Source organism: Anarhichas minor, unplaced genomic scaffold (assembly GCF_050575085.1).
Source record: "Anarhichas minor isolate MPS153535 unplaced genomic scaffold, ASM5057508v1 ptg000042l, whole genome shotgun sequence".
In the NCBI taxonomy this organism is placed as follows: domain Eukaryota; kingdom Metazoa; phylum Chordata; class Actinopteri; order Perciformes; family Anarhichadidae; genus Anarhichas; species Anarhichas minor.
This window is the reverse complement of record NW_027466488.1, coordinates 6,081,163-6,092,867: the sequence shown is the minus strand read 5'-3', so window position 1 is coordinate 6,092,867 and position 11,705 is coordinate 6,081,163. Positions and strand designations below refer to the sequence as shown.

The 11,705-nt window shown below is 38.9% G+C and overlaps 2 protein-coding genes across 3 annotated transcripts in view; one reads left to right on the top strand and one right to left on the bottom strand.

Annotated features, from left to right (window-relative positions):
• The first annotated feature begins 2,121 nt into the window (after positions 1-2,121).
• Positions 2,122-8,062, top strand: tacr2 (tachykinin receptor 2). 2 transcript variants are annotated; one of them, XM_076109939.1, is made up of 8 exons: positions 2,122-2,249; positions 2,924-3,059; positions 3,701-3,996; positions 6,119-6,313; positions 6,797-6,947; positions 7,080-7,199; positions 7,283-7,359; positions 7,449-8,062. In XM_076109939.1, the coding sequence occupies exons 1-8, from the start codon at positions 2,191-2,193 to the stop codon at positions 7,783-7,785; spliced, it is 1,371 nt and encodes a 456-aa protein (XP_075966054.1). In that variant the 5' UTR covers positions 2,122-2,190; the 3' UTR covers positions 7,786-8,062. The 2 variants fall into 2 exon arrangements, with proteins under 2 accessions (XP_075966054.1, XP_075966053.1); XM_076109938.1 differs by lacking the exon at positions 2,122-2,249 and having other exon boundaries at positions 2,925-3,059.
• A 1,728-nt stretch (positions 8,063-9,790) lies between these two features.
• LOC142969862 (hexokinase-1) overlaps positions 9,791-11,705 on the bottom strand; it is a 28,033-nt gene continuing 26,118 nt past the window's right edge. Inside the window, exon 22 of the mRNA XM_076109935.1 lies at positions 9,791-11,584. Coding sequence (XP_075966050.1) covers positions 11,437-11,584 — 148 coding nt within the window. The 3' untranslated portion in view covers positions 9,791-11,436. The remainder of the gene's footprint in view (positions 11,585-11,705) is intronic.

Below are 11,705 nucleotides of genomic sequence, written 5' to 3'. Positions count from 1 at the left end.
ATAAAACAGTGCAACAACACTATGTAACACTGGCTTCCCTTCCCCCCTCTACAGGCAGTAATCTCCACAATGCCAGCATTAATTACCTACCCTGCAATCTGTGAATTGATTCAGGAATTTGTCAAAAAATTATAAATAATATGCCACCCTTTGTCTTGCACATATATACAAAGTGGTGATTATTTGTACATGTAATACCAACTGACTTGTGCTGCCAATGAATCTATGTGAGACATTGAAAGCTGGCTGCACGCAGACAGGCTGTCTGTGGCCAACCATCGGCCATACTGTTTGCTGTGCTTTAGGCACAATTGGCTCTGGTCGACCCTTATCAGCAGTCGTTCAGCAATATAGTGTGTTGAGTCGATAAGAGGGAGCCGTCTGAGTGGCTTTTCAGTCAAGTAAATCACTATTTTCACCCGTTAGTTTTGGCTGTTTTTTATCTCATCTTGACAAAGTAAAGCAAACCTGAGTATTTTCAGATGTAGTCTTTGAAATGTGCTCAAGTGCTACAATTAAGATGAGTGGAAATGTCTTTGTGCTAGATCAGGGTATGTGTGTTTCATCCCTTCATCATTAGTGTTACCGTCACTGTTATTCGTCCCTCTGCAGTGCATCAGGCTTGGATTCACTCAGGAGTATACACTTACAGCTTGGTAAAAAACGTCTCATTCCCCTGCCTGCCTGTGCCCTTTAACATGCCCTTCACCAGGCCCTGCTGACCAATAAAGATTTTTGAGCATGTGAAAGTACACACATGCAGTGCATACACACACAGCAGAGAAAAGAACTGAGTGAGTTCAGCTGAAGTCAGCAGGCTTAACCTCCATCTGTTATTTTCTGTGCAAACACATAAGAGTAGATTTCCTCTGAGAGGGAGGGAGAGTCACAGAGAGCAGGAGAGAGGAGAGACACAAAAAGAGTACAAATGTGAGGAGGAATATCAAACAACAAAGTGCTAGTTACTGTCAGTGAGTATAAAAACAACAGAAAGCACAAGAAGATAACAGTAAGACAGAGAAAAATAGAAGCCATCACATCAAAGAAAATTAGCTTATCACAGAGTATGAAGAAACAAATTACTGCCACACATCCCCGTTATAGATATGTGAACATTGTACAAGTACAGCAAGTGTGCATGAAAGTGCCCTTGATGGGACCTTATGGTGATAGTGGCTGAGTTAAAAAGTGCATATTTATATTGTTTATCTCTTTTTATTAAACACACATGTATTGATGCAAAATACTAGGACAATGCCAGTAATCATGTGCCCTTTTACATGCACTAATATTGTAATACTCATATTCATATTCACAGTTTTAAACCAGCAGCACATAAACACTGACTCATTCAATCTCTGGGGAGACATTTAAGTGTTTTGTCATGTGTCAAATGCCACAGCTCTAACAAGAAGCAGCATTTATTTTCTAAATGTGTGACTGCCAATAACTGCAAACACAGAGCTGTACTTTACAAGTACTGCACCATGGATTATCAACCCCATTTTCAACTCTGTAGCCCCCTCAGTTCATGTCAGATAAATTCTATGAGGAACACTTCAGTTGCAGTAATCCAGATATCGACACAATCCCTCAAAGGAGCACCGCCTTGCTTTTCCATGGAGAGTTTATTTAATGTGTGTGGATGTAACTCTTGCTCTCCTGTTTTTTAACCAGTCTTTATAGTTCTGTATTTCACATCCAAGCTTTCAGCCATGGTTTAGATGGAGCCAACCAGAGCCAACACATGCCTTCAATTGATGCCCTTCCTCTTCTTTCTGTTTCAATATTTATTCATTTTAAATTTTTATTTTCATTTTCTCACAGACAATAGATTCAGGAAATGTGCGGAACAGAGCAGTTGATTTTGTTCTGCTTTTCATCTATACCTCTCTCTCTCTCTCTCTCTCTCTCTCTCTCTCTCTCTCTCTCTCTCTCTCTCTCTCTCAGTCTCTCTCTCTTTTGTTGGCGCAGCTCCACGCGCACAGTCGCGTGCCTGCCTGTCAGTGCGTCTCTCTCAGCAGCTTGTACCGTAATCAGCTACACATTCCAGGAAAGAGCGAAAGAGTGTGTGTATGGTCAGAGAGAGAGAGTTGAGATGTCTTGATGGATTATTGGATGTACCTGGTTGTCCATTACGCACACGGAGTCTAATTTACGGACACTGTTTACTATGGATTGGACAAACTGATGTTAAAACTGACAACTCAACCACGAGAGGTAAGTCAGATGAAAGAAGTAAAGATTTTGTCTTATAGTTGTGCAGAACATCTTTCACTGGTTCCGTCCAATGCATGACTTCATCACTTGTGGCTGTTGCGCCTCTGCATCCAAAGAAAATGTCTGTGAGTCAAATGCCCGTGATGCACATTGGCTGATGAACAGTTAAACATATTTAGCATATTAAAACATAATTTCAATCAAATGTGAGGTGAAACAAAGTGCAGCTTTATTTAATGCAGAAGGAAATGTTTGAATAAAACTAACATGTGCTCCTGTAAGATTAGGCTATCAGTAGATGTGGAACTTGCTGTAATAGTGATATGATGTATGATTATTAACTCAGGCGACTGTGCTGATGTTCAGACAGCCGAATGCTAATTTCCCACTTGACGTGATTGTATGCCCATCTGCAAAGCATAGATGTTTTAGTGTTAAAATATTATAAAATATCTTGAAATATCTATTATTACATATCTATAAATATCTTGAAATTATAGGAAAAAATCAGCTAGAATTGTACAACAGTTTATTACTGCATGAGATATTTACAAATCAAGTTATATTTTAGGTAACTCCAAGAACATGAGACGGTAGAATATCACATAAGGTTAACTGACCTCCTGTAAATCTCTCATTGTGCCCCATTACGCATGAAGGACCTACAGTTAAATAAAGTTTCTGTCACCAGAAGAGGGAGAAGAATGGAGGCTGAGGGTCAGATTCAACACATTGAACGAGACATGGAGGCCACTTCGTTGCCGTATTCATTGACCACGGACTGGCTGGAGGACGGGAACGAGACGACCGGGAATCAGTTCCAGCAGCCGGACTGGCAGGTGGGAGAATAAAGATCAGAGATGAAACCCGGAAGACTTTAATCAATGAATGAATGAACGATATCCTATTAAAGTTGTTTAAGAAAACGACTACAAAGCAAACAAAACTAATGCTTTTAAGTGTTCGTTTTAAAAATGCAGAGATCCTCAGGATGTTTGAAAAAAAAAAATCACAAGCATCCTAAATGTAAAAAAACAACTAAGTCTACTAATTAATATTTTGAGGCAGAATATTATAGGCTATCGATTAAGTTTTCAATTGATTGTTTGATTATATATATATATATACACAGTATATATAATCAAATATATATAGGAAGAGAAGAGAAGATATATACGTATATATTTACAATCCTCTTCTCTTCTTTTCCTTATCTCTCCTCTCCTTTCGTCATCTCATTACATCTCCTCTCATCTTCTCTCCCCCCTCTCCTCTCTTCTTCGTATTCTTTCCTCCCGTCTTGTCTGCACTCCTCTATTCTCCTCTCCTCTCCTCTTCTCTCCTATTCATCTCTAATTTGTCTCCTCTCCTCTTCCTTTCCTTTCTTCTCCTCTCCCATTCCTCTCAAATTTGTCTCCTCTCCTATTCCTCTCTAATTCGTCTCCTCTCCTCTTCCTCTCCTCTTCCTCTCCTCTCTCAGGTGGCTCTGTGGGCTATAGCCTACTCCCTCATCATCCTAGTTTCCATCACTGGCAATGTAACAGTGATCTGGATTATTCTTGCTCACAGGCGCATGAGGACCGTCACCAACTACTTTATCGTCAACCTGGCCTTCTCTGATGTTTCCATGGCAACCTTTAACACTCTTTTTAACTTTGTCTATGCGCTTCACAACGACTGGTACTTTGGCCTAGGCTATTGCCGGTTTCAGAACTTCTTCCCCATCACGGCCATGTTTTCATCAATATACTCGATGGCTGCCATCGCAGTGGACAGGTAAGAAAGCTTGACTGCCCACTTGACTGCTACATATACTCTATCTGTGACATATTGATGTTCTTCTTCTTTATGGATTTTAGTTATGGTGAATAAATGTGCTTAACACACTGGTTGATGAGTATAAAATACCCTGAAAAACTACTCGTACGACCACATTTTGGTCTTTAATGGCAGATACAGGCTGGCCTTACAATATGTTTCATCAGTTAATTCTTCACTGCAGTTCTTTTTCAGTCAGGGGTTTGTCATTTGAGGTTGAATACTGATATCATTTGACACCAGCAGCAGCAGAAACTGTTCCCCAAAGTTCAGAGGAAAATGCTGCAAGAAGGAGATATGGGTCAACAAGCAGCAGAGATACAGATGTCATTAATGCGTACTGGAGCATGAATGGTCAGTCTGTTTAGTCTTTAATCTGATACTGCGCTTAATATACATAACATATGCCATATGCTAGGATCAGACCAGGTGTTACATCTACTTATAGATCAATAATTCCTCCTCAGTACTTTCCAATTTCGTGAAATCGTCATTTTTTGTTATTTTATTCAGACGTTTTCTTTGTTGTCAACAGCTGCAGCAGCAAGCAGAAAACACTTAATCACAAGTTAAACATATAAACTGTGGAACATAATCTGCATTTGTAAGATGATTCTCTGTCACCTCCACTTTGCAGCAACAATCCTAAAAGTTTTACCTTTACAGATGAGTCTGACGTTACTTGCGCCAACCAAAACAGATTTAAGAGCAAACTGAAAATGAAGAGAAAGAGATAAATAAAGAGAGTTAAAGTTAAAGCAAAACCTGAGAGTGTGGTGTTTTACAAAACAGAGCCAGAATAACTAATTACATGAAAAAACATTCTCTCTTATTTTTAGATTATTTGTGTCATTTGCAGTTTAATATTTCTGCTCACACTTTAGGGTTCACTAACAAGATCCAGATGACAAGTTTACATTTTTTTTATTTTCATTTATGCTCCACTGACTGCAACACATTAAAATAAAAAAATGTAAATTAAATAATATCTTTTAATGAAAATAAATTTATGCAAGATCCCACAGGTTTTATCTATAAAGCTAAAAAGGAGGGTTAAATATAGCATAAACCATTTAAATACATTCACACTGTTGGTCGTGAATAATTCAAATGAATGATTCATAGTCAGAGTTATCATTTGATTATGATGGTGATACAACTGAGTAATGCTGTTAAGCAAATGAGTATAACTGTACTGAACATGGCTGTCAGTGGACAGACGGGCTGATACACCAGAGTGCAATGTTTCTCTTCAATATAGTACATTTTACATCTTCATGCATAAAGGTATTTGTTCTTGCACATCAGATATGCAAATACACACAGTAGCTTTCGTCTATCATCAGTGAAATTGCATATAAATGTTCAGAGAGTCTTCACTGTTAATACATCTGTTTCATTATTCAGTTAGTCAGGTCAGACAAAAGCATTCTTCTGATGCCATACAATTAATATGACAGATATACATAAGATATATGTTAAGCTTGATGATAAATGGCAATCACTATACTCTTTGTCAGTAAATTGAGTTTAGTTGTGCAGGGAGGAATGCCATTTTTAGTACTTTGGCAGAAGGCCAGGAAATAAGACCTGTCTTTCATTAAGCTGATCGCTTTCGCTAAAGCACATATCAAGTCGACAGAATCAGTTTAGTCTTTTTTTATTAACATTTCACTCAAAGTCAGGTCTTCAATTTTCAAGTGAAAGCACAAGTTGATTTAAAGGGGATGGAGGTTTTAAATTACAGGATATTTAGATCATAAAGCTTTTTAGTTTGAGAACTACATGTTGTCAGGATGATGGATGACAAGGAGAGGCCACACATGGAACAACACATTAACTACACATCCTTCAAACTAGTATTTAATATAAAGAGTGACGAGATATAAAATCATTATTTCACAGCTTGATGAATGAGTGGGTGGATTTTCTAATAAAGAGAAAGCAATACTTTGAACAATCTGTGGCACAGATGCCCACTTAGAGAAGATCCTTTATAGAGTCACTCTGGTTCCTGTGAGTTAAACATCAGATTTCTGTGTAAAAGATATGAATGAATAAAGCTTTTATGTTCTTCCAGGTACATGGCTATCATCCACCCTCTGAAGCCCCGCCTCTCCTCCACCTCTACAAAGGTTGTGATTGCCCTGATATGGATCGTAGCGATACTACTGGCTTTCCCTCAGTGCTACTACAGCGTGACAATTTTTTACTACCCCAGAACCGTGTGCATGGTCGACTGGCCTGACGACTATGGAGGAACACATCAACTAAGGTGAAAGAACAAAATTGATGATAAAAAACACAGACAGTGGCATCTGTCATATAAAACACCAAATAATTAAGATAGTGTCTGTATTGATTCACTCACTGCTAAGGGATTTATATGGGGACACTAATGCAAATCAGTACACAAGAAGTTATTGTAATGAACATTTCTAAAAATCTAGAACTGTGAGCATTATGAGCACGGTGCAGACAAATGGTTTGTCTTCGCACCCTCTGTACGAAAAACATCTGGACCAAAATGTATTTACTCATGACTTACCAGCAGTTGTAATTACAGGCTTTTTATTGACTTTTATAAATGGTTATGATTTGATTTTCTTATTTAAGCTATCTTCACCTTTAAATGTTGGTAATGTATGTTGACAAAGGATAAATATCAACCAGAGGAAGCCTGCAAAAAGTGAGCTTACAGAAGTTCACAACATCTGAAACTATTGAACAATCAGATTCTCTTTCTCTCCCTCTGCAGTTACCAGTTTGCAGTGATATTGCTGATCTACCTGCTCCCTCTACTGGTGATGCTGGTGACTTACAGTTTGGTCGGCCGATCGCTATGGGGTGGGCACATCCCTGGAGAGGCGACAGACCATTACCACAGCCAGATAACAGCCAAGAGAAAGGTCACACACTTTCAACATTCTACTGTTGTAAACTATAAGTTTGGGCTTTTGACGCGTCACCGCTGAACTGAACTAGGAATTTAAAATATGGCAACATTGATTTACTTTTTGTCTCGCTGTAATTTCTGATAGGTGGTGAAGATGATGGTTGTCGTTGTGGTGACCTTTGCCCTTTGCTGGTTGCCCTACCACATCTACTTCATATTGGGATCATTTAACAGAGACATTTATAAACAACATTACATCCAACAGGTTAGCAGCTGCTCTTCTGTCATTAATTCTCTTTAGTCTGACGTATTTATTTACTGGGGCATCATATTTACTTTCTTTTTCAGGTGTATCTGGCCATATTCTGGTTGGCGATGAGTTCGACTATGTACAATCCCATCATCTACTGCTGTCTAAACCAAAGGTAAAAGATATACTCACACACAGAAGCTCCTCAGGTTCCAGTATCCTAAAACTCGAAGCAGAAAATCAATTCTCCTGCCTTTCCTGCAGGTTTCGTGCTGGTTTCCGCCATGCGTTTGCGTGGTGTCCCTTCATCAAAGTGTCGGAGGAGGACAGGATGGAGCTGCAGCAGACCCGCACCTTCAGAGTCACCATGACACGCAGCCACCGCAAAGACAGTGCATACATACACACCTCCATCAAAACAAACAACATCTTCGACGCAAAAGTGTCTGTCAAAACTGAGCTAAACACAGAGAGAGATGCTTGCATGCAGCTTAAAAAACAGACACCAACAAAAACATACAGTGTACACAACACACGTGCAGAGAAGAGGCCGGAAGATACAAAATCCCCAGCTGCCAAACTTATGCAGCACAACCATTGACGATTGAATCAAATCATGATGAGGACATCGATGGCAAGGTAACAGGGTTTGTCTATAGCAACAGAGCTGATAATAAATAGACTGCAGCCAATAAAGACAGAGGAGAGCCTGCCAACAGAGTTGAGCAAACTATGGTGACATTCATCATCGAGGAAAACCTTATAGTAAAGAGTTGTTCATTGGACCTGGCTTGGGACCAATAACTTTTTTTGTAAAAGAGGAATATAAATAAATGTGACTAAATGTGACTCAAGCTGATGGTCATGAGCATGTGAAAATATAGTTATATATGCAGTAACAACACTTGCATACTGGACAACAAGGGACGCTTATTGTTGCATTAATGGGAAAGTCTGTAGATAAATCCCTCCATCATTCATTACTTTTACTGAAGCCCATTCTCCCTCCTGCTCCCTCTATCATCTACACTCTTTCTTTCATCACTGACTTTTTACTAACTTTTTCTCTACTTTTGAGAAAAAACTGTGGATATTTTTGTGTACGTAGTTACTGGTTTTCAACAGCATGGAATGGATGAACAGTCTACTGGCATCAGCACCAAGCCTTAATCATTTTGTTTTCATCTTTTTATTGCCCCAGACATGGGACTTAAAAAAAAGGCCTTTTCTCATGGGGACCATTTCTATTTAATTTCTTCACCAATCAATTTTGAATGCTGAATATACTGTATATATAAGTTAAGCAGATCAGTTCATGTAGTTTTGTCTGAGGAGCTCTGTGGTGTAAATTCAGCAGTTAAAGGAACTGTGTGTAGGATTTAGGGGATTTGTTGGCAAAAATTGAATATTCCCAACTATGTTTTCATTAGTGTATGACCTGAAACTAAGAATTGTTGTGTTTGTTACCTTAAAATGAGTTCTTCATAGAGAGCGCCGGGTCCTCTTCATGGAGTCTGCCGCCATGTTGCACAAAAACCATGTCACCGCCACGAAATCCTATACAATGCTCCTTTAAGGATTTATGAAAATACAAATGTGACTGCTTTTAGAACTGAAATTAAGTCAACTTAAAGTTTAATTCCATCCTCATCTAATAGACACAGAATTAGCTATTCATACTTTACACAAGATGTAACATGCACAAAGTAAAATATAGCCTCTGCATTTAAGTCCTCCTGGTATTATGAGCTGTGGGCAGCTACTATACAGCACCCTGTAAACAAAGACTCAGTTGCAGTGAGGGCACCACCTCCTGTGTCGAACATAAATACAACATCTACATTGACATTAACTGATTATTATCCATTTTAAAAGGAAAATTTACCTTATTTTATAGACTTTGCTTGATCTCCCTCGTCATTAGTTACATGAGCACGGACCTGTTACTGCACAGTACTAAATCTGTCACATGGTGTGCATTCATTCATCACGTTGCTCATATATTGTGACTTCACTGGTTCATACAACTGTATGTATTATGGTCAGTGTACAGTAGAGTCCAGATTAAAAAGTCAAAGTGCTGCTACTTAGAAGAATGTGATGTAAAATGTAATCTATTGAGTATATCAATGTTAAACATGCAGATGACGTGGCAATTTAAATATGGGACTTATCCAGTAGGATCATGATGTTGTAAATACTGTAGCCTGTTGGCATTGACATTTGAGAATGTATAGAAAATCTTTTGATTCCTTGAAATAACTTTTGACTTTTTAAACATACACAATGACAAAGTGAAATGTCTGTATTGGTTGTTGACAAAAAAAGCAGGGTAGTTGTTTGTGGCCTAAATAACCGTTAATAATGTTTAATAAATGTGACAGTATATGTACGTGTTGTCAGTTGTCTTTTACACATTGCAATAATTATTACAGAGGGGAGGTCCTGTGCTGCAGTACAGCAAGCAGGAGCTAGTGCAGATTCAATGTTTTGCTAAAGGACACTTCAGAAGGCCTGAGGTGGACTGAGCTTATGTTCCTATTGAACAGTGACCTCTGAACACACCAACACCACCATTAAACAAAATCTGCAAACAACTACAACCCTGGATTGACACAGGTTTGTCTTTATTTAGTGACTGGTTGATTAACACTGTTGGACAGATACAGTCTGGGTTTTATGAACAGAAGAACAGAGTTTAAAGTGTCTGTATGATGTGGGACTGGCTTATAGACATGTATACTACTTTGGGTAACATCTGAAGGCAGAGTATTTCAGGACCTGCAGTAGAGGCTGTCCCTCTTCATCTAGCCCTCTTCATCATGGCAGCAAACTTAGTTGTTGCAGGTTTGGATTGGTGCTAATCTGTCGCAAGCCAGAATTTTAACTGTGGTTAACAAATATGGCTGTAAAACGTAGCATCTCACATCACTGCACCATAACTGCCAATGTTACCTTTTAACTATATTACAATAAATATTCGCCTTTGCATGAATTGTGCTACTTGAATGAGCCTTACAGTAGTTCACTTAAACAACCTCCTGAGTTTTTCAGGGCATATGGAGTACAGTGAATGAGTACAGGGAGAAGCTTTATTTCCAAAATGTTTAAATTCTCCTTAAAGTTTGAGCTACTGTAATATTATTCTTATCCCCAGTTTGGCCATTGTTGTTCCAATGGCATCTATGTTAGCACCGCATGTCTGCATCATGGCTGTTGCCAAGTAAGTTGACGATGAGGGTAGCCAGCACATCTCAAGACAACGACAACATATCAATAGTTGTGATAGAACCAACAGGATTTCTACTTAGTATACAAGTGCACATTAGAGTAGAATAGTATTGCTGTCATAAATTAGTCTAAATCTGCACATTTAGCAAGCATGTCATGACATCTCCTGCATGGTTGACGTCCCTCTTTAGTCACCTTTCTGCCCTGACGTGGTTTATTAAATCCTCCGCTATGGGACAGGTGATGGCTGTGGGGGCTTTCAAGGTGAATTCCCCTTTGAGCCGCATTATTGCAACAGCAATATTTTTCAACATTGTCCAATACAAAAATAAAATAAATAGCAACAATGCATGTATAACATATTGTATCATATCCGGGTAAGATATTACAAATTTTAAAGCAAAAATATTCCCTTTCATCTCATTACACATTCATGTTTAACCTCATATCCCTTTTACATCTTGTTGTAGAGACAGTCGGTATACTGCAGCAGACAGCAGACACACTTTGGAAATTTTGGTCTAAAGCTGTGTTTTTATGTCCCTGCATTTACTGAACATGTTTCAAGGATAACCGTTTCTCTGCAATGCTTTTGGAAATTGTCTTTCAACTATATTGTACTTGGTACATTGTAATCAGAGGGCTCCTCCATATGGCGATGATAAACTGCTCATGTGTGGACTCTTTGTTATCTGCCCTGTACATTTTTCTACAGGAGTTGAATGTGCATGTGTTATCTATATAGATACATTTAACCTAACAACCAACAATGTTAAGAGTCTGGGTATTGTTTCAATGGCTATTAAAAGATAATATAACTACAACACTGCTCACAACAGAGAAAGCTATCTCCTTCTCTGTGGGTCATGTAGACGAGCTAAAGCAGCTACAGGAGCGTAATAGGTTGACTGGACTGGTTGGCTTCAGGAGGACAGGAGACAAAGGGAAAAAACAGAGGGGAGGAGAGAGGAGAAACTCAGAAAAGTGGGGAGATAACAGCGAGACAGAAGAGATATTTTTTCTATTTGCTGTTCAGCTCCTGTCTCAGGCGGCAGCCCACCGCTGTGATGAGGGCAGCTCCTTTCCCACTGCCGTCCTCTGACAGCAGGAAGTTGACGTTACACTGAGGAGCCAGTTCATTTACTGTCTGGTGCATGATCTTAGAGAAACTAGACAGAGACAAAAGATTTGACAACATGTTAAACAGTGAAGTGATGAAGATTGTACCAAATAGGAAAAAGAGATAGTTTGGCTCTAAAATGACAGTGAGTGAGAGCAGCATGTTACATG